Here is a 22,921-nt window from a genome sequence, read left to right on the forward strand (position 1 = left end):
CTCCAGCCTAGGTTCAGGGGGTTAAAATGACACCAATGACACCGCACCAGTCAGCAAGTGCCCAGAGCCCCTCCAGCTGCAGGCACCATCACAGAGATGGGTGCGCAAGAGTCTCCCAGTGACAATACCCAGGGGCAGGTCTGGGGTTCCCGAATGTTCCCTGGCTTTGGAGAAGAGGACACTGAGACTTGAGGAGATGAGGGGCATAGGGCACCCTGTCTTGTGTCTCTTGACTGATCCTTACCTTGTCCTTTTGCCAACCCAATCGTCCAAGAGACAGAAATGCACCCAAAGAAACTCACAGACCCAAGTGACAGATGTTGTAGAAACTCCAAGGTCTAAAGTGTGGAGCTGGCCCTATCCACCTGGCAGGTTGGGGCTGCTTAGTTCCCCTGGACAGGACCAGGATGGCCATTCCCAAGTGAGACGGGGACCCGGGGGGCAGGATGAGGGGCTAGAGAACAAACTGCCCTCCAAGGTCCCGTACCATCACTTGTTCAATATGACTAGACTGCGGGGATTTGGGTATGTCCCACTGGGGACAGAGACCTGGGGGAAAGAAGCCTTTCTGCTGGCCAAGGGGTGCCAGCAACTAAAGGGAGGTTTCCCTAAGGCAGCAGTAAGGGGCCCACCACGGTGACACTCAGGGACGTGCCCACGTGGCCACATAGCTGGGTCCTCTCATGCCTCCCAAGTCTTTCCTGACCACAAGAACTGTGGAAACCAGAACCATTTAATTAAGGAGCATAAAGTTCCTTTCCTTCAAGAGATCACTGGCCCTGATGGTGGCCTGGGTGCTGGAGATGTCCTACTTCCTGTGACGGGCAAGGACTTATTCCCAGAATCGGTTCCCACAGGAGGAATTTCACCTCAGTACTTGTTGAGGAACGTGTCTGTGTCTCCAAGTGTCTTAATTCACTCTTCATTTTGGAAAGACATTTTGCTGGGTATCAAATTCTAGGTTGACCATTCATTTTTTTTTTTTTTTGAGCACTTTGAAAAAGCCCCCCCACTGCAGTCTGGCCTCTGTGGTTTTTGTGGCAAGGTCCACCATCACTGGGATTGTTATTCCCCTGCACATAATGTGTGTCTTTTCCTCTGGATGCTTTTAAGGTTTTTCCTTTAACTCTGGTTTCCATCAATTTGATGATGTTCTGGCCAGCTGTGGTTTCCTTGCATTATCCTGATTAGGGTTTGTTGAGCTTATTGAATCTTTTTGATTTCTTTTGTTCGTGTTGGAAATTATTTTAAATTTTATTATTCAAGCTATTTTGAATATTTATTATTCAAACTATTTTTTATTTCCCTATTACTTTCTATTATTCTGTGTTCTTCAAATTATTTTTCTAATTATGATCACAATTTCTCCAAATTAGAATTCTGGACTTTTCTCCTCCTCTGTCCTTTGCTTTTGAGATCCCAACTACACATTGTTTTTACTTTGTCCCTTATTTTCCTTGTATTCTTTTCTGATTTTTTTCCACATTCACCTTTAGTCCACTCATATTTAACATAATCATTTATGTGGTCAGAATAATGTCTACCACTTGACTATTTTTTTTTCTATTTGTCTCATGTCTTTTTGTTCCTCTTTCTCCTTTACTTGTGTTTGCTCCCTTTCTTGTTTCCTGGCATGCCTTGTAATGTTTGTTGAGTACAGCTCTGTAACAGATGTCAACTCCTTTGGCAGGTGACCTTGATGTCAGGGTTGGATGCACTGAGAGGCTGTGATAGTCAGTTTTCCATTGCTGTAACAAAATACCTGAGATAATCTAATAAGGGAAAAAGTTTGTTTTGACTTGCAGCTTTGAAGGTTTTAGCCTATGGTCATGGTTACTTGGCCCTGTCACTTTGGACCTGTGGGAAACCACCTGGTGGGAACATGGAGCAGAGGAGACCTTTTCACCTTATACCTGCTGGAAAGGAAGAGGAGGGAACTAGGGTCCAAATGTTCTCCTCAAGGACACACTCAATGACCTCTTAAAAGCCTACCACTCCCAATAAAGCCATAGGGTAGGGTTGGGGGGATCGAGTCTTCAATACTTTGGGGAACATTCAAGATCCAAGCAACATCTGAGATATACTCAGATTCCAGTTTGTCCCTTGAGCTCCAGCATGCTCCGACTTCTCTCACTTCCCACTCAAGCTTTCTTCCACCTCCTGCTCCTATTGACCTTCAGCAACCCCATGCATACACAGAGGAAACCTTCAGCAGACATTGTCCCTGGATCTCACAATGGGTCTCGTTCTTAACATAAAACCTGGATCCCATGTCCTCCAAAGTGGGTCTACTTTCCCAAACATTAACTGACATAAGATCCCAATTCTACTAAAATTTAAACTTGATCTTTCATTCATTTTGCCCGTTTCTTTTTCTATTTTTAAAAACACATTGATCAGAGTTATTTTGAAGTCCTTATCTGCTAACTCCCACATCTGGGTCATCTGTGGATTCTCTTTTTGTAGATCTCATAATTATCTACTTTTTCTGTCTTCTTGTGTCTATCAATTTTCAATTACATGCTCGAAATTGAAAATGTATTGTAGAGGCTCTGACTCAACTTCTCTTCCAGTAAAAAATTTGGCAAGCAGTTAAATTCTTGAAAAAAAATCACACCAATCCCATTAAAGTTTGCTTTAACTTTGTTAGAGCAGGTCTATTTCAGTTTTTCCTTATTCATAGGCTGTAGCGTGGTTCCCTTCTCTCAAGGGTTATTGTCCCTTGTTAATTGCTCTCCAATGCCTTCAGACAGTGGCTGTGTTCTGTCCAGGTTTTATAGCTGTGGTTTCCAGTAGTAAGATAAGTCTGGGCAGCTGTTCTATCATGGTGGAAACTGATTCTGTAGATTGAAGAGAGTGGGGAGGGAAAGGTGCTGCTACAGTGAAAAATGTAGATTTATTCAGACTCCTCTTGCTCCTACTTGGTCTCTGAGTGTGCCATTAGGATGCACGAGGAGCCTTTTCTCTGTAATAACAGCAGAGGGTGCAGCCCTTATAGAGTTCCTCAAATGGACCAAGGCATTTTTCTAAAGTACTTTACACAGTGATCTATTTCTACTTCACACTCACTCTGAGGCATGGAAGCTGCTGTCCTTCCCATTTTATAGTTGCAGAAACTGAGTCGTATCAAGGCTGAGTTGACTGGCCAAAGTAACGGAGCTAGTAAGTAGAAAAACCAAGTTTTGAACTTGGGCAGTCTGACTTCCAGGCCTGCACTTGGACCCACTTCTTGTGCTGTCATTGAAAAACAATCTCAACTGTGTAGGGCTTTGTTACAGACAGAAGGGATGAGAAACATCACTGTATCAGCCGAGGCCTGGAAGCTCAGTCTTCCTCTCAGGTTGCATCCGGGACGTCCCAGAGTTGTGAGCTTCACCCATCTCTCTTGATGATGTCCCCACCCATCTCTCTTGATGATGTCCCTCCTCTCCAGTCTCTCTGCCTCCACCTTCCCCCAATTCCGTCCTGAGCACGGGCTTTTCTGCCTTCAGACAGCTTGCACGAGCAATAGCCCACAGAGGAAGGCAGACAACTTGGCCCAGAGCTGCTGAGGACGACTGGGGCCAAGGAAGTGCAGCCTGGCCACAGGGCTTCTGGGAGGAGCCATCAGAGGTGGGGAGAAGAGCAGCAGAACAGACAACTGGAGTGCCTCATATGGGGACTGAGCCTGTAGGAGAAAGTCCGATTCCTGAGACGGGCCACCTGCCTCTGGCCGGTGGTGCACACGTGGACACATCTCTCAAGCCTTCAAATCTGTATAAGATGGACTTTAGCCTCACGGAACGGAAAACCTAATAGTGAACCAAACGAGACAGGCTTTCTCAAGCAGCGGCAGTCCAGAGGCAGGTGGCTGTGACGTTTAGCTTGGCCTCTCAAGTCATCAGAGACCTCCTTTCACGGCTCCAGGGACAGCTGTCGTTAAGTCACTCCCAGAAAGGAGAAAGGGCGGAAGCGGAAGCGCTGGCGAGGCCCGCCCACTCCCTCCCACGTGATTTCCCAGAAGCCCCACCGGGAGCCCTCTCTTTCCATCCCATTGGCCAGCTCCATCCACAAAGGAAGCCGGGAAATGCAGTTCTATAGTCGAGCACATCCTTGCCCCAGCCTCGTTAGGGTTCTGCTAGGGAGCGAGAGAGAAGAGTCACGCCTTGGCCACGGGTGTGCACGGTGTGATTTCCTTCGGGGGGACTCTGGACCAGAGGGTGAAATCAGGTCGTTCCTGTCAAGGCCTAACAGGACGGGGCCACCAGTGACGGCAGTTATTCAAGAATTTGAAGAGCTTCTCTAATGACCCGCGTGAGCCAGGTCCTTAGGAGAGACTGATGCCCCTGGAGAATCCACAGGACCCCACTGGGTAAGGGCGCCACGGGTCCTCGCAGCGCGAACTTCTCTAAGCCCCGCCCACGGAGAGACCCAGGCACCCAGCTGCCGCCCCACCCACCTCTTTCCTCCTCTCTCTTCAGAGAGCTCTGCTTCCCCGCCCGTTTCAAGGCTCTCCCTTTAGCCGTGAGAGGTACCAGGCCTGCTTGATCTGACCATCATGCTTGTGTTCATGAAGCTAGACCAGGTGGGAAAACGGTGACACCTCAAAACCCAGTGTCCCAAGGACAAAGAAGTTAATTTTTCCCTGCTGTAACCTCCTTGAAGGGCGTGCTCAGGCTGGTGGGCAGCTCGGCTCCACACAGTCACTCAGGGCCCAGGTGCCTTCCACATGTGGCTCTGCCACCCCCAAGAGCTGTGTCACCACCAATGCAATAATATGATGGGGTACTTCTGTGTCAGGGCTCCAGATGTGGAAATGAGGAGGCAAGGCCATGCCCAATGCCTAAGGGCTCTACCTGTTGCCTGTGCTCACATTCTGCTGGAGAAAACTTATTCACAATGCTAGGCCCTAGAAGGTTTGGAAATGTGGTCCCAAGCTACATGAGTTCAGTAACAACTACATCACCAGAGAAGAAGAGTAAAATGGATTTTTGTGGATGACTGGTGGTCTCTTGTCTCTGTCCACCCTAATATGTATCCTTTGTGTTCATCCATTTTCCATTACTATAAAAAAAAAACTGAGGCTGAGTTCTTTATTAAAAAAAGAGGTTTTTATAACTCATAGTTTTAGAGGCTGAAAGTACAAAGAGCATGGCACCAGCTCTGTGTCACCTTATGGTGAAAGCCATCATGGCGGGACCCCAAGCAAGAGGAAGAGCTCACAAAGGGAGACAGGAAGCCAGGGGGCGGGGAGGGGGCTGCCATTTTGCTCTTTCCATAACAAGTCACTCATAAGAACTAACTCAGATCTCACAAGAACTACTTAATCCCTTCTCAGTGCCCTATTGAACTTCCAGTAGGCTCTACCTCTTAAAGAGCCCACCACCTCAGCACTGCCACACTGAAGACCATGCCTCCAGCACAAGACCTGTGGGGGACAAACCGTGTGCACACCCTAGCATCTTCTTCGTTTTTCAGATACTTCCTCCCCTCCTAAAGGAGGTAGCCTAAGGATGGGGGACACAGCAGGCAATGGTCCACAGCAAGGAAAACATCACTGCTATCAGAACTCTTCCTACCAAACCCAGGAACCGAATAGACTTGGAATTACCTGTCATTCCTGAGCTCTCCCGGCTTGCCAACCCAAATCCAGGAACCTAACATCTTTGGATCATGCAAACCACATGGCCCACCAATAACTGCACCCCCCTGGAATCAGGAGATATGTGCTGAGGAATCCTGGGGTCCCTGCAGTGGGGTGGGAGAGTCCCCTCTGCTCTGCCCCTGGGAACAGCCCCTATCCACTGTCCTCCATGACCTGGCCTTGCCCTCTGGAGAGCCATTCTTGCCCATCACTTGCTTGGCCACCTGTGCAGTAGGTGGAGGTGCCCTGGTTTTCTGCAAGGGCAACTTGGAAGATCTAAGAGTTATTTTAAGTCTTGATTAGCCACAGGGTTTTTAAAGCCAGGCTTCTGGTTTCTGTCACAATAACTCCTCGAAGACGTGCTCAGTCTTTGGACCATTTGTGTCCAGTTAGTTCTACATTCTGCAACCACTACCCAAGTACTCATCTGGGTATAAAAGTCTTGGCTTCCTCTCTCTCTCTCTCTCTCTCTCTCTCTCTCTCTCTCTCTCTCTCTCTCTTTCTCTCTCGTACCTTTGTTTGACAATGATTGAGAAATCTTAAAAAAATCTTTTGAGGGCCTGGGGCTGGGGCTGAGCAATAGATCACTTGCCCGGCATGTGTGAGGCATTGGGTTCTATTTTTAGAACCATGTATAAATAAATAAAATAAAAATCTATAAACAACTAAAATTTTTTTTTGAAAAGTTATTTTTGCTACCATCTTATTTCTTCTGTTTGGTCCAAAAGCCTTTTTTTCCTAACGCTGTGAAACAGCTTTCAATATCCACTATTTCCCCCTCCTGCCGCATCTATTTTCAAAATCGATAGTTCTCACCTCATCTCATCTCTTTCCTTGAGGCATTAAAAGAACAAAGCTTATTTCTTTTCCTCTTTGGATCATGCAAACCACATGGCCCACCCCTGGCCCACCCCATGGCCCACCAATAACTGCACCCCCCTGGAATCAGGAGACATGTGCTGAGGAATCCTGGGGTCCCTGCAGTGGGGTGGGAGAGTTTTCCTCTTAACACTTGAGGGACTGTCCCAGAGCCAATCCATGGAGGGATCTCCTGGTCTGGCTCTCATCCAGTGCCCATCCATGAGCTGATCATAGTGGCAGTACGGGGTGGCATGGAGCAGCCTGGCAGGGGCTCCAAAAGAGAAATCAGGTGCAATTACCAAATCCGGGATGGTCTTGGGGAAGGCTGAGCAGCCAGCATTGAGTCAGAGGCCGCTGGAAGTCAAACAGGAGGGACAAGATCTGATGTGCATCTTGAGATGAGGGCTTTAGTTGCTGAATGCAGAGAGATAGGAGGACAGGGGTGAGGTGGACAGGAAATTGGGGATCAATGTTGGGAGTCCAGGAGATGATGTGTCCAGGCTGGTGGGCATGGGAGAGTGGTCAAGGGGACACGGTGCCAGAGCTTCATGATAGACTGGGCACAGTGGGGGACAGGTGGATTCCAGGGTATGAGCCAGCGCTAGGGCCTGAGCCACAGAGCTGGAGAGGCTGGTGGAGCTACAGGATTGAGGAAGCCAGCTTGGCTCTTGGTGTGCGGAGTCTGAGGTGCCTGGGGACATCAGGGGGAAGGTCCTAGAGGCATTTCTTGGGGGTGTGAAATTCTACTCTTGGGCATTCTTGTCTGGTTTCTATGAAAAATGAGAAGGATAAACAAATTGGATAATATCTGCTTTGCCCAGTAGAATGTACTAGAACTGGGGGAGGGGCTGTCCCCCACCCCAGGAGAGCTTGGAGGGGATGGGCTTACTGGGCTGTTTTCAGGGATGGGTCCCTTGAACAGCATGGGTCCAGGCTGTCCCTCAGTCCCTCCTGTGAGAGTCAAAAGACCTCTTGAAGCCCCCAAGCAGTGAGGCCCTCAGGACCAAGAAGGAGCGTGGAGGGACCAGTGAATGTCAGTCGGCCGCCTCCTGCCTCAAGGGACGGACACCACTGCCGTGGTGAGACAGAGGCTACACGGGACCACATGGGAGGAGGTGTCGCATGCAGATGGCCAAAGTGCTGGGGGGAATGGCGGCCCAGGCAGCAGAGGCCGTGGGCGCTCAGAGACAGGGCTGAGCTGGGCTGCTGTAACCTGGGTGGGTTCGTGGAGGCAGCACTGGCCTGGCTACCTCAGCGTCCCAGGAAAAAAGACCATGACCTTAGGGGTGGGGTGTAAGCGCCTTCCAGTGACAACTTCCTGAAGGAGACCAGGATGCAGAGCACCCCTGAGGTCTTCAAGGGAGGGCTCCCAGCCCTGGCCTTCCCTGACCCCCCATTGCCCCTTATCTGTCTCCACCTCCAAGGCAGCCCTTAACCCCATCCCCACCCGGCCCTTCCCTCAAGACAGTGGAACCATCAGCTCTGAGCGTGCGCCCAGGAAGGCACAGAAGCATGCTGGGAAGGGGCGGATGCCTGCCAGGACAGACAGTCCCCCGGGGCGTGGCAGAGGCTGCTGGGGAGGGCTTGGCCTGGCACTTCATGGTGGGTCAAGAAAGCACGGGGCTTGGGACCTGTCTGCGGCACTTTCTCCAGGTTCTGGGGAAGGGGAATGTGGCAGGAGCATCAGTGGGCCTGGGTGAGCCCCAGAGCCGATGGGCCCTGAGCTAGGAGTGAGCAGGGATCAGCCCATCCATTAGGCCTGTAGCCCAGGCTGCTGATACCAAGCGGACGTTCTGCTCTCGGGCCTGCTATCCACTTAGGCGTCGTTAATATTTTACACCATAGAGCAGGGGATCGATGTCTTGTTTATAGCTCAGTGTTTATGGACCGTCATTGAGCTTTTGCTGCGACTGAGAAGATGCTCAGAGCACAAGGGAAACTGAGGCAGGGGAGGTGGATGGGTGCCAGACTTGGAAGAACCCCAAGATGGTTTCCTTTGCATGTTGGGTTCTCTCCTTCACTTGGCACACGCATCACCCTGCACAGCTGAGCACATCCAGCTCTGAGGGTACATTATGAAGGGCCATCAGAGCCCCTGTCCCATGCTAGTTGTCACATTCAATCCTTTACAAGCCCCTGGAGAGGTGGATTCTTGTTCCCATTTTTATGGATGAGGAAACTGAGGTTTGGGGACATTAAGTACTATTGGGCTATCAACCAAGTCATTGACTTAGGGTCCATGGTAACTAGCTGGGACATGGGCTACATTTTGCTCTGCACTCCAGTATGTAAATTAGATTGCAAAAGAGCCTTTAATCTTCCTAGAATTTTAAATATGTTAGCAAGTTGGATGCTCAAACAGTCCCGTCTTCTCTGTGATCCTTAGTCTCTCTGCTTAGACCCCTTGCCTTGGTCAGTGGAGACTCACTGCATCCAATTAACTGGAAATAAAAGCTGTGCATTAATAGTTCTTTAAAAATATCACCCAACCCTGGCTTTTAAGCCATGTGAAGTAGTGGGTTGGACTGCTGCAGCGCCTCTCTGCGTCATTTTCAACCGGGAAAGACTTGGCTCCAGAATCCTGCAGGATTTGGGCATACCTGCGCCCCCCCCCTAAGTATTTCACCCTGGGGGTCTCAGTTCTCTCATCTGTACAATGGGGAAAAAGGAATGCCCTCTAGGGGAATCCTGAAGGATTACAAATAAACCCAAAAGTTTGGACCAGATACACTGGTTCCAAGAGGGACCTCAGCAGCCTCAGGAAACAGTTGTCACCCAACCAGGGATCCCAGATCAGCACCTGGGACAAAGTACATCTCACTGTTGAGTGAATGCCCGAATAGGTAGCAAAAACTCCGACCTGAGATTGTTCAGGTCGTGGGTCCAAATGGGTTCACACCATATGCGTGAACCGATGTTGAAATTTCTCCTGCGCTAAGAGAGCAAGCAAGAAGGACTTGGTGTGCTTCCTTGTGCGCCTCAGCTGGCTCTTCCCGCTCTCCAAATCCGTCTGGCAAGGACAGCCTCGGTGCGCGGTGCGCGGTGCGCGGTGCGCGGCGCCCGCTGGAGGGCAGCAGAGTCGAGGGTCCAGCCCTCCAGCCCCGCTGCTTCCCCGCCCCAAGCATCCCGGGCTCCGCCCTGCCACGCCCCGTCCTCTCCGCGTTTCTCCGTCCTTTGCGCGGCTACCCTTCTGCCCCGAGCCCGGGTCAGGGAGGAAGCCTTCCACAAACTAATTAGCACGTCCTTGCGCTGCCGGCGCGTAGCACTCTTCAGACTCCTAGCGCTTCCGCACAGCAGGAAAGGCAGATCGGTCCCTTACAGAGCGAGAGTCTGCGAGTCCTGGACTCGACCAAGGTCACACGGCAAAGTCAGAACTTGAACTCAGTTTCTTAGAATCTAGTGCCAAGCCTGCGCTTCCTTCTAAACCCTTGAGCGCACGCAGGTTTCCAGAACTGAAGAACTTTGGATATCAACTTCTCCGTTTTCAAAGGGTCCAAATCATGGTCAAGTTCAATCTCCGGCCGGGGGCTGAGGGTTGCGGGAAATTACCCCTGGAGAGAGGGCTTCCCGCATCCTCCGCAGGCCACCTGCGTGGGCCGGCGGGGCAGGGCAGGCCGGGCCGGCGGTGGCCAGGCTCAGCACCCCTCCCGGAGGAGCACGGAGCCCCGACTCCTTGCAGAGAGCCTGGCCGCGGCTCCCTTCCTCTCGGGCACCCGGCTTCCCCAGTCCCCCGGCCACTCGGCCCCGACCCGGCGCGGGCGGGTGGGTGAAACCGCAGACCGCGTGGCCTCCCGGGGGCTGGCCGGGTGGCGGTGGCTAGGCGCCAGACTCGGCCCCGGGCTGGACCGTGCGGGGCGGGGCCGCCTCCCTCCGCCCCTTCCCGGGCTGGCGGGGGAGGGGGCGGCCGGGGACGCCTCCCCTAGTGGTCGCCGCGCTTAGGCCAATGAGCGCGCGGGGAGCCGCGATGAAGGCTGGGGCGGCCGGGAGCGCCCGGGACCCCCGCTGCTGCCACCGTGGCCCCGCGCCCTCAGGGCAGGAGAGGGGGCGACAGAGGCGCGGCGCCCGCCCCGGGCATGGAGGCGCCGCTGGCCCGCGCTGGCCTCCGGAGCTGCGCTCCGCGCCGCCGCCGCCGCGCCTCGAAGTTTGCCGGCTGATTGGGAAAGTTGCGCTCGGGTTCGGCCGCCCCGCGGTGTCCAGCCTCCAGGCCGGTGCAGCTCATCGCCGCCGCCGCCGCCCTCCGCGGGGTCCCGGCCCCGCCAGCGCCGCAGCCCCGCCTGCCGGGGGCATGTAAGCCGCCGCCACCCCGAGAGGCCGGGCGGGCTGCACGGGCCCCGGCGCGCGCGGGCGAGGGGTGCGCCCTGGCCCCAGGAAGCCTAGGCGCCATGGGCATCCAGGGCATGGAGCTGTGTGCCATGGCCGTGGTTGTGCTACTGTTCATCGCCGTCCTCAAGCAGTTCGGCATCCTGGAGCCCATGTCCATGGAAGGTAATGCGTGGCCACCTGCCCATCCGCTGCCCTTCGCCAGGGGCCACCGGGCTGTGGGGAGGCAACTGCACCGCTTCTTAGCGGGTCTGGCGAGGAGCGGCCCTGGAGGTCTCGGCCGCCGCCGCCCCCTCCTGGCTCTGGAGGGCTGGGCCTGGGACTAAAGGAGCAGAGAAAGCTAGGGCTCTGAGGAGTCCCAGAAGGGACAGGGCTGTGGCGCTCGGGGTGGATATGAGCTAAGTGCCCAGTGACACCTTGACTGTACGTGCATGGCTGTCCTAGGCCCGCAGGTCCCAGCCGCCCCTGGCCTGGGCACCCGGCGGCAGGAGGTAGCACTGGGTGGAAATGACAGGAAGGACCCTCGTTCCGAGGCGCCTAACAGAGGGCAAGTGATTTGAGCCCTCTGCGGCAGGAGGGGCCGCCCCTTTCGGTCCTCCAGCCGGTATCCAGTTCCCCCTCCTCAAGCGAAGCTCAGGCCCAGGGGATCAGTAACCAAATCTGCAAGTGCCACATTTCTGTCCCAATAAAATATTAACTGAGGAGACAGACCTACTCTGAAACCAGAGGCCGAGGCTTTCCTGGACCCCTGACAGGCCCCTGGGAGCAGCTGCTTCCCAAGCCACGGTTAGGGCCCTGTCTTTGCAGGGTAGGAGGAGGGGCCCCTCCAGGGCACAGCTGGTTAGGAAGGAGACCCTGACACAGGGATGGGAACTGCCCCTCCAATCTGTCCCTAGATACAGGCGCAGCTCTGGTGGGTGGGAAAGGGGCTGGCTTGCACCCTCCAGCCTCGGAGGAGGAGGGGCGTCCTGCCTGCTTCAGCACTCTGCTGACCTTGCCAGGCTCCAGCCCTTGCCACTGGAAGCCAGAGGCCTGAGGGGAGGGAGCAGGACTGCCCAGCAGTCTCCTGGAGAGCCCCTGGGAAGGACACGGCCAGGAAGAAGGCCCTGCCTCCATTCTGCCTCCAGAGCCGGGCAGGATCTGGCAGGATCCTTGCCTGACTTCCGGTCCCAGGCCTCCGAGAAGCCCCAGAGTTCCATCACACCTCTTTCCTAGGTGAGTTCATGAGACCTAGAGAGAAGGAGCTCTCAGAGTGGTTCAGAGAGCCACCACCTTGAGCCTAGGTGGGAGCTGGGGAGGAAATTGGCCCCAGCCGAGCCTTCGCTGGCTGGAGGCTGACCCTGGCAGCGTCATCTGTGACCAGGTCTTAGTGGGAAATGCTGTACAGGTGCCTGGGATCAGAGCAGGGGCCGGCATTCTCCACTGCTGTGCCCTGCCTCCTGCAGGGCATCTCTGTCCCCTGTCCCCTCCTATCCATTTTCTACCAGGACCAGCTAGCCTGGCTTTACCTAGTAACTGGGCCCACTGGCTCTCGGCTCTGGGGAGGGTTGAGGTTTGCCTCTGTGATTGCTGAGGACAGGAGCTGATTTACAAGGTGCAAGGGCTGTGCAAGACAGCACAGGCTTTCTTCCACCTGCTGAAAACCTGCTTCAAGCTGATAAGTTTCTCTTCTGTGGTCTAAATGCTCATGTGTGCTCCTCCGAGTTCTGGTGTTTTGAAACAATTGGGAGAGTCCAGAGCCTAACAGAGCCAGGCCTGAGCTGGGGTCCTATTATCCTCAAAGACTTGGTGTGATGTCCCTTCACCATGCTGAGCCTCAGTTGCATCATCTGTAAAATGGGCCAATAATGCTTCCTACCTGCGGGGACCACCACAGGTGTGAGTCGGCGCGCAGACTTTGTGAACCATTACTCTCAGCCGTAGCTAGCAAGGAGTGATTGATTGCTTGTAATAATAGAACGGATTCTCGGTTGAAAACATGCTCTTGCTCAGCCAGCCACCCCCCGCTTAGGTCACAGAGGGGGAGTTGTGAGTTCTAGATGTTCTGTGTTGATGGGGAACAGTGCCAGCCAGGGGCCTAGAAGCACCCAATGGCTGGGCAGTGTCTAAGGGACTGTCAGATGAGCTGTCCCATCCACCTGGCCATGAACTGCTCTCAGTGCCACTGGGGGCAGGAAGGGGGCTGGTCCCCCAGGACCACTGCAAGCTTGCGCCTGTGTGGTTCCGTGTCCCTTGTCCTCTCTCAGCCTCCGTGGTTCTCGTCTGCAAGAAATCAGAGCCACGAGTCCCTGGGGATGTTCAGAACCAAAGAGCCTGGAGCTAGCAGGACAGCCAGAGGGCCATCGAAGAGATCCCTCCCCAGCTTTGGGACCCGCAGGGCTGAGGGGCTCGGGATTCTCGGGGTGCCTGACACTCGGAGCTTAACAGTGGAGTCTGGGCCCGGGAGGCCCACGGAGGTCCTGAGGCCAGGGAAGTTGTGGACATGGTGTGGTGTGGTTTGTCTGTCTTCCTGAGTGTTGAAGCAGGGTTCTCGGAGGGCTCGTGTTCCCACAGGGTGTGAGTGTCGCCCCTGAGCCATGGAAGCCTGCTTGAGACCATGGCCTCAGCCACTCTGACATGCTGGTGACATCCCGCTCTCCTGCAGGAACCTAAATTCCCAAACCTGAGTTCTCCTCCCAGCCCCGACACACCTTACGGTACTGGATACTCAGTGTATTTGTCAGTCTGTGGCCAGCCACGTGGGGACAGGGACTCTGTCCTGCTCACTGTACTTCCCGGGCCTGCAACAGAGACTGGTACCAGGCAGCAGCTTGATGCAGCTCCGTGAATTCAGGAGGGACTCTTCCAATAAGGGAGGAGGACTGGAACCTTCTCTGTCCCAGTGCCTCAGCCCCTGCCCATGAACCTGGGGCCAGGTGTGTGAGAGCAGCTGGCCAGAGGGGCACAGGAGGCCTCTGAGTGCAGGAGAGGTTCTGCTGCAGGGAGCGCAGAGGCTGGGAAGTGGGGGGCACTGGGTGTCCACAGGGTTCCATGTGGCCAGAGCAGAGAGTGGGGACCCGCAGCAAGGGAGATGGCGGAGGCTGCCCGGGAGCTGTGGGCCTCGCTTCTTAATGGGTCACTCATCATAATCACCTGGTGACCTTAAAGAAATACTGTGGGGCATTGAGCCCCGAGTCTCTGGCTGCAGCCCAGACACTGGGATTGTATAAGCTTCTTGGGAGACGCACTTGCAGCCACAGGGGCCAGGCCCTCCAGGGTAGCGTTTCTCAAAGTGTGTTCCCCAGTACCATAGCAGCAGCACCCAGGGGCTTGTTGGGAAGTTGCCCCTAGGCCTCCACCCGAACCTCTGGGGTCCAGGAGTGGGGCCAGCGGCTGTCTTTTACCCAAGGTTGATGACCCCTGCTCTGTCTGGACAGGAGCCTCCTAAGGACACTGGCTTTTATTCTTAGAGAAAACTAGAGCTCTTGGAAGGCCCCAAGCACAGGAGGGAGGTGGCCTTGAATTTTAACCGGGCTCCCTGGCCACCCTGTGGCAGGGTAGCGGAGGTTGGGTCGGAGGTCCCAGTGGAAGCCACGTGCAGCCCTCCAGGAGTGGGTGGAGACAGCTTTTGGCTGCATGGCTGGGGCAGCGCTGGTGGGTTTCCATGGGACGCGAGGAAGAGGGGATTTCCTCCTTCAGTTTATTTTTGGGGGGTGAAATATTGGAGATTGAGCCCAGGATACTTTACCATTGAGCTCCATCCCAGCCTATTTGTTTATTTATTTATTTATTTAGGATACGGGGTCTCACTAAGTTATTTAGGACCTTACGGAATTGTTGAGGCCGGCCTTGAACTTGCAGTCCTCCTGCCTCTGCCTCCTGAGTCGCTGGGATTACAGGTGGGCACCACACCTGGTCCCTCCTCTGCTATCGAGGGCCCGTGTGATTTTGCTGGGCCCACCTGGACACCCAGGATTCTTCCCTGTTTTAAAGCCAGCTGGTTGGCAACTTTAATTCCACTGGCACCCTTAACACCCCTTCACCCTGTGACCAACACACCCACAGGTTCCAGGAATCACGGCACTCAGGGACGGGCCTGCAGAGCTGTCCCTCTGCTAGCACCGGGTCTATTAAACACAAAACTCCAAGTGGGGCATCAAGGAGGTGGTGGAAGACACTCTCTCTCTTCAGGGGAGCTGATGGACTAGAAAGAGAAGTTCACAAGCCAACAGCCTCCGGTGGGGACACGGCACCATGAGACTGGGGACGGGGGGTCACCACGGGGGTGTGTGAGATGGAAAAGGGACCGTGTCAGGGGCTGAACCCTGGGGCCCCCAGGGCTAATGGAGGAATAAAAAGGCCCAAAGGTCATAGGACATGGAGAGCATGTTCTGGAAGCTGAGAGGAGGAAGGGAGGCCAGGGGAGGAAGGGGTGTCCTCCAACCCCAGGTCAGGTGCTGCTGATGAGCTGCTTGTTGCCCCCAAAACCCACATCTAAGGCCCCAGGTCATCTGGAGACAGGAGCCACCAGCAGACCTAGTAGACCCCCCCCTGGAATCCTGAGCCCATCAGCCCTCCGTCCCCTGCCCTCCAAGTCAGGGCATCCTGCTCCTGGTTGGCTGGTCAGGGCCTTCCCAGACCCCGACCCTCCACAGGGTCAAGACCACCACAGGGAGGCCAGGCCATAGGGAGAGGGAGGAGAAGAGACGCGTCCCACCTGGAGGGGTGGTGGGGGTCAGAGACACAGCTGGCCCCTCTGCGGGTGGCCTTGGGGACCACCGGCAGACTCACGCCCAGAGCTGGCTGGAACTGAGTCCCCCTAGGGTCCACCGGGCTCACCCACTAGGTCCCCCCACCACAGGGAAGCTTCCGGCCCAAAAGACGGTAGTGTCCAGGTTGAGGAGCAGGCGGAAGGGCTGGGCAGCAGCTTCCCTGGGGCCAGTCACTGCTCCCTGAGCTCCGCTTCCTGCTGCGTGAGGCCCCGGCCACTCGGGGACTTTCCCTGATCCCCCCACCACCTGCCCCTTGAGGTTGTGTTAGATGACACTGCCCTCAAATTCTCCACCGCCTATGGCCTCTGAGGACAGCTGGGACTGTGTCTATACACTGATGGTCTCTGAGCATGCCCAGCGTGGCCTGGCCAGCGGCCAGCATTGAGCGTATGGGTCCGTCCTCTGCTGCCAATAACAATACCACAGACTGGGCAAGCCACACAGGTTGATTTTGGCTCACGGTCATGAAACTGCAAGGTCAAGGGCCCACATCTAGTGATGGCCTTCTTGCTGGCAGAGTCCCAAGGTGGCACAAGATGGCAAGAGACAGGGAGCCCATGTGGGTATGTGTCCCTTCCAGTCTCTCCCTCTTCTTCCTGGGACAGCATCCTGGTGACCTTAACTAATCCTGCTCACCTCCCCAAGGCCCCATTCCGAACACCAGTCAGATACAGGCTCCACCTCTCCCCGTCTCACAGTGGACATTGATTTCAACACGCAAAGGCTGGGGGTCACATTGGCCACCTCCAAACTGTGGCATTGAGTAAATGGAAATTGAATGCTGCTCTTGGCACCGACATTCCAGGCACCCACTGTGTGCCCCGAGGGCAAGGCCACCAGGAGGGCAAGTGACTCCTGGGAAGTGACTACTGGGAAGGTGGCCTCTGAGAAGAGGGTCCCTCCAGCTGGCGTGGAGACAGGAGGGTGGTCCCCGCAAAGATCACATGCCTGAGGCTTGGTCCTGGGTGTTGGTGTGGAGGTAGTGGGACCTTCCGGGGGAGGGGGGCGCTAATGGAAGAGGGTTAGGTCACGGGGTCACCGTCCTCCGCAGGGTTAGTGAGTTCTCCCAGGAACCTGGTCAGTTCCCACAAGAGTGGAAGAGCAAGCCTGGCCCTGAGACCCTCTAGCTTCCTGTCTGACCATGTAATCTCATCCCTATGGGGCCAGTCTCCTTTCTGCTTCTCGGCCATGTTGTGACACAGCCAGATGGACCCTCACCAGGACCCTGGCACCATGCCATTTGGATCCTCCAGAATCACAAACCAAACAAACCTCTTCATATATTACCCAGCCTCAAGTATTTTGTCACAGCAACAGAAAACAGCCTAAGACACCAGTGGTGCTGCTCGGAGCGCCCTGGATGCCCTCTCCGTGCAGAATCCACCACCATTTGTAAACTGCAAGGCCCTCAGGACTCTGGCAGCTCCTCAGGCTGAGTTTCCAGGACTGGCTTGCTGACATCAACGATGGAGTGTCTCTTGAATACCTCTCTGTGTCTGACACTTTGGGCCTGTCTGAACTTTGTGCTCATCAGCGGGCCTATTTTATAGATGAGAAAACCGAGGCTCAGTGCTAATGAGGGACTCTCCTGAGGTTGCCCAGCCAGAGAATGGCAGAGCCAGGACCTTCCAAAATGCTGGGGTACCTGCCCTGGATGTCGCTCTAACTGAGGGCCAGGGAACCACTGCACACATGTCCCAGTCTTTCTAGAACAGTCTAGAACAGCTGTCAGGAGCCCAGGTGGAGCCAGCTACCTGGGTTCAAATCCAGAGTGGGAGAAGTCTCCCTGTGGAGTCCCTGCGAGGACCCACAGTGGCAATCAGGTGCTGAGCTCGCAGGACGGGGCTGGGCAGAGCCGGTGCATGGGGTGCAAGCTCTCCTCCTCTCTCGTCCAGACTGTCCCAGCTCAAGTCCTCCACAGCCTAAGTGCCATGGACTACAATTGCAGGCCGTCCTCAGGTCAGGGGGCTTCCTTTCTCTCTGTGGGGTCAGGTCCCTGGGGGAGACGGCTCTGTCTTGAGGTGATATCTAGAAGACGATGTGGGCCTCGTGCTGCTGGGGGCTGGGGGTCATGGCAAGGCCCCCTACTTCCCCATATCAGGCTCTACTGTCCAGTACCTTGACCCCGGTTGTGGATTCAAGGCATTTAGCCACAGATTTTCAAAGGAGGTTGCTACAGTTGGGTCTGGAATGTCCCCCAAATGTTAAAGGCCTTGTCTTAGCCTGTGGCACGACTGAGAGGCCGTGGAACATTTAGGGGGTGGGGCCTCGTGAGAGGAAGTTAGGTCATGGGGATGTGTCTTTGAGGGGAAGATGGGGACCCTGCCCTTTCTCTTCCTCTCTTTTCACTTCTTGGCTATCATGGGGTGAGCAGCCTCCTCAGTTGTGTGCTCTGACCATGTTGTAGTGCTGCCACAGGCCCAGAGCAACAAGGGCCCGTGTCCATGGACTGAAACCTCTGAAACCATGAACCAAGATTTTAAACGTCTCCTGCTTATATGTTGTTTGTCTCGGGTAGTTTGTCACAGTAATGGAAAGCTGACTAACACAGAATTCTTACTTAGAAGTCCAGGGCCTCTGGACTGGTAAGGGGCAACCGAGTCTGAAAAGGGAGTTTTGTCCCAGTCTCCCCTCATCCCACAGCAGTTCTGGGACTTCTCGGTAGGACCACAGGTCCAGGAGTCACCTGACTAGCAAAATCAAAGTGAGGGCTGAGGCCCAGGCAGGAGTGGGGAGCCCCCTTCAGTGCATGCTCCCTCTCTTCCCCAAACCCTTATGAACTGTTGTCACCCAGAGGTCCCAGTGGGGTGGGCCCAGACCCACTCAGCCCTAAGAGGCTGGGCTCCTGGGGTGGCAGTCATGTCCCCAGAGGACTTACAAAGTGACCCAGCCCTCCTCCTCAACACATGGTCACTGGGAAGGCTATGGTGTTAAGTCACCAACATCGGGACCACATTGAGGCCCTCAGAGGCCCCAAGATTGCAAGGATTCTGAGGCCTCCCATCAGTAAACAGATTAAACCTTACACTGAAGGTGAAATGGCTGTAAGGAAGTTGGTGGGTCTTCCCTCGGTCATCACATGGAAACTTTCTGAAATACCAGTTCACCTGCACATGCCTGGCCCTGCCTTGCTGGCCCCCGCTTCCCTGGAGACCCTGGCAGAGCGTATGCCAGTCTGCACACAGGTGACTGTGAATGTGTTGCTGTGCACCTGGGGGACCGTGCCTAGCAGCTCTGGGGAGGGGTGGGGAAGGGACCACATGAACAGCCGGGCTCCAGAGGGCTGAGGGCAGTGAGTGCAGAGGGTGCTTGGAGTTTGCCTCAGAGGGCGAGGATGGGCGATGGCAGGCGGGGATGTGGGCTCACGAGGAGGCTGGGGGAGTCTGCAGTCTGTGCTTTCTCCCTGCTGGGGACAAGCTGCAGGAGGCCCACAGGACAGCCCAGAGAAGCTTTGCTGAGCTCAGCCATCGGTGGGGGGGGGGGGGCGGGGGGGGCGGGGGGGCGGGGGGGGGGGGGCGGGGGGGGCGGGGGGGCGGGGGGGGGGGCCCAGAACACCCAGGCCCAGCACCGTGCCTCTCAGCTCACTAAATCAAAGATGAGAATCCACCTTTGCCGAGCCCCTGATGGCAGGTCTTGCATAGAGGGGGCGATGGGAAACAGGACAGGACCTGGACTGGGACTTTTACATCCTGAAAGAAAGCCCAGATTGTCATCTGTCCGTCTGTTATATGACTTTGGGACATTGAACTTTAAAATATCAAGAAAAGGCTAGGCACGGTGGTGCACGCCGGCCCTCCCAGCGACTCAGGAGGCCAGAGCAGGAGGACTGCAAGGTCAAGGCCAGCCTCAGAAACTCAGCCAGACCCCTGTCTCAAAATAAAAAAAAAATTAAAAAGGAAAGGACTGGGGATGTAGCTCAGTGGTAAAGGCCGTCTGGGTCCAGTCTAGTACCAAAGAAGAAAGAAAACCCTCAAGCACTCACCCCTTGGTGGAGGGATGAGCACTCTCGCTGACCCTCTGTTACCAGTGGACACTCAGATGGGAGGGGTGGCCCGGGACTAGGTCCTGGAGAGGGACAGGAGGGCCACGCTTAGGGAGAGGTCGAGTGGGAGACCATGGGCACATGTCACAGTTGCGTCCCAGCAACCTCTACAGGCTGAATGTGCAGAGCCCGAGGCCTGATTGACAGTGGTTCCCACAGACAGCACTCTAAAGTGACACTGAGGAGCCAGGCAGCCATCCTTCTGCCTTGTCCTCCACCGCTGGGTGCTTCCAACCAGCCTTGGTGGACGGCACCAGCCATCACCAGTGGCAGGGTGAGGTACCACCTGGCCCAGCGACACTCTCCCCATTCTCTGCAAGACCCCTTCACTCCATCTCTGCGACACTTCATTGTGACACCCGTGGCCAGACAAACCTTCCCAGCTTTGGGGACTTGGTGGCTCCCATATCACATCCACTTGGCTCACCTTAGACCCTCTTGCCAGGCTGCCCTTTGATCCTCCTGCCTGCTGTCAGAGGCCTGAGTCTTGCAGCCCCACCTCTCTGGACCCCGCCGTGCCCAACGGGGCAAGCCACAGGGAGGGCTGGGCCTGGGACATCTGCAGGCTCTGCCCAGAGACTCTACAGTTGAGTCCCAAGGCAGTGACCCTCGTACCCGCCTGGGAGGCTCCACCCACCCAGCATGGCCCCCGAGTGCCTCCAGGTGCAGGCCCACAGTTTCTGAAGGTTCAAGTTCAGGACGAGACAAGACGCTGGTTGGGGCCTCTGGTGAGGGTGGCCCATCTTGGCAGGAGCGTGCCGTGAGCTCCAGCCAGGGAGCAGAGAGCAAGGGGACAGGCAGGGTCCCACAGTCCCTATGGAAGACACTCCTCTAGTGACTAAGGACCTCCCGCTAGGCCCCATCTCTTAAAAGTCCACAGCACCTCCCAATACACCCCTCTGGGGACCAAGCTTTTGGGGGACACTCATCCAAACCTTACCGATGACCTCCTGAAGACCCCGTCCCCAGACACAGTCACATTGAGCATGAGGGCTTTAACTGTGACTCTGGGGGCAGGGGACAAAATTCAGAATTCAGTCTACAGGACGAGTGATCAGAGACCGAAGGGGTGAAGGGAAGGGAGTAGGGACCGAGACAGGGCAGATGAGGTCAAGCGGGGGGACACTGATTGGCCTTAGAGATTTGTCAGCTTGGGGCCGCTGAGGAGCAAGGGGGCCTGGTGTGTATTCAACGGCTCCTCCAGTGTCCCAGGAAGAATAGGCTGGTGGGGTCCAGGCAGAAGAGGTGGCGCTGGAGCCTGGGCCTGGGTGGGGCTGTGGACACAGGAGAAGGGGTCAGGGCAAGCTGTGGCAGGATGAGCTGGCAGGCCCCGGGGAGCAGGCTGGGGGAGGACCCCAGGTGGACAGGTTCCCTAAGTCACTCGCAGACATCCAAGTGCAGATGACCCCCGCTACCAAGGAGGGGATTCCTATCATCATGCCTCGGCCACTTCGGAGGCGTGGCCCTGTCAGCGTCATCTGCACTGTCCTGCTGTTACTGACCAGGAGTGTCTTTCGGGCATCTGATCGTCTCCATTTCCTTCTCAGAAGTCGCCTGCTCTGGACTTCTGTAAACTCTATGCGTTTCAAACTCTATGTTTTGTTGAACAGAAACCTCTCATTTTTATGTAATTGGGTTCATCAATTTTTTTTTCCTTTATGGTTTGAGCTTTTGAAGTTTTTTAAGAATTTTTTCTATACCTGTAGGTAACAAGAGGCCCTCTGATTTTATTTTAACCCTATAGCTTACCTTTCGCATAGGGATCTTTAAGTCATCTTTTTTTTTTCTTTTTTCTTTTTTTGCATGTGCTCTAAGGAAGAAATCTAGATTTACTTTCTTTATTTGGTGCTATAATGTTCCTAACACCATCTACTAAACAATCTGAACTTTTATAAAATTCCCCTCAATATTTGAGTCTCAAGACAGTAGAATGAATTGGACATAATTTTCCTCGTTCATATAAGAACACACCAACAGTATAACTCCACGTCATGTGCAACCACAAGAATGGGAAGCTATACTCCATGTGTGTAATATGTCAGCATACATTCTACTGTTTTGCATAGCTAAAAAGAACAAATAAATTTTTTTAAAAAAAAATACCTGAATCTCTTTGACCTCCCTAGTCTTTTCATTGGTGTGTTCCAACCATACATTTTTTAATTATAGTGACTGTGCAATATACATTATTATCTGTTAGGGAAAACTCCTTCTTTTTTCCCAGGGATTGAACTCAGGGGTACTCAATCACTGAGCCACATCCCCAGCTCAATTTTGTATGTTATTTAGAGACAGGGTCTCCCTGAGTTACTTAGTGCCTCGCTTTTCCTGAGTCTGGCTTTGAACTCGAGATCCTTCTGTCTCAGCCTCTGGGATTACAGGCATGCACCACTGTGCCCAGAGGGAAAAACACCTTTATTCTTACTTTTTAGGTTTTTGTGGGTTTGGTATTTTAAATTTTAATTTAATTTTTAATTTAAAAAAATTCTTCCATATACATTTCAGAGTTTACTTGCCAAAGTTCTCAAAAAATCCAACTGGACTTTTTTTTTTTTTTTTTTTTTTAAGCAGTGCCAGGGCCTTGCACACGCAGGGGAGACCATCCAGGTGGTGATGGAGCCTTGGGCCTGGGTGGGCAGTCTGGAGGCAGGAGAAGGGTCAGAGGTGAGCACTTTACACCAAGCAACACCCCTGCCCTGGATTTGGGGATGGGGTGAATTGAATTTGCTTACAAAATACTTTAGGGAAGAAATGACATCTTTATAAAATTATATGACCTTATCTAAGGTGGAATGTCTAATTTATTCAGATTATCCTTCTATATAGAGGTCCTTTGATTTTTGGTTAATACTTAGATCTTTTTTTGTTGCTAAGTGTTATCTTTTTTAGTTATTTTTTTCTAGGTGGTTATTACTGATGCAGAGAACTACTGATTTTAGTAAATTTCTTTTGCAGCGGACAACTCTACTGAACTCTCACATCTGTTGATTCTTTGGGTCATTGTAGGAACCGTATCACTGAAAATCATGTCAGTTTTATTCTTTCCTTCCCAGTTCTTACATCATGCATCCCTTTCTCTAAGTTTCCTATTAGCATTGGCAGGACATTGATCAGTGGTGATCATAACCAATCTTTCTTGTCCTAGATCTTCAAGAGAACCATCTGAGCTTTTGCCATTAAATGCAATACTTTCTGTACATTTTCTTTTTTTTGACAATGTGATTTGTAAATATAAACTTCGCAAGTTAGGAAGTTCCCTTTGACCTCTAGATTGCTAGAGTCCTTGCTTGTTTGTTTTATTATAAATAGGTGTGGAGTTTATCC

General features: G+C 54.0%; 1 protein-coding gene across 5 annotated transcripts in view; it reads left to right on the plus strand.

Moving 5' to 3' along the window:
* The window catches only part of Kcnip3 (potassium voltage-gated channel interacting protein 3), a 75,386-nt gene that overhangs the window by 31,379 nt on the left and 21,086 nt on the right, over positions 1-22,921 (plus strand). The window contains exon 1 of one of the 5 annotated variants that reach the window (XM_005339572.5): positions 10,448-10,969. The exons of the other annotated variants lie outside the window; for them this stretch is intronic. Within the exon in view, the coding sequence (XP_005339629.1) occupies positions 10,867-10,969 (103 nt within the window). The 5' untranslated portion in view covers positions 10,448-10,866. Of the gene's footprint in view, positions 1-10,447; positions 10,970-22,921 lie in introns of those variants that run through there. 5 annotated transcript variants of the gene reach the window in all.

This window comes from Ictidomys tridecemlineatus, chromosome 12 (genome assembly GCF_052094955.1).
Source record: "Ictidomys tridecemlineatus isolate mIctTri1 chromosome 12, mIctTri1.hap1, whole genome shotgun sequence".
NCBI classification, from domain to species: domain Eukaryota; kingdom Metazoa; phylum Chordata; class Mammalia; order Rodentia; family Sciuridae; genus Ictidomys; species Ictidomys tridecemlineatus.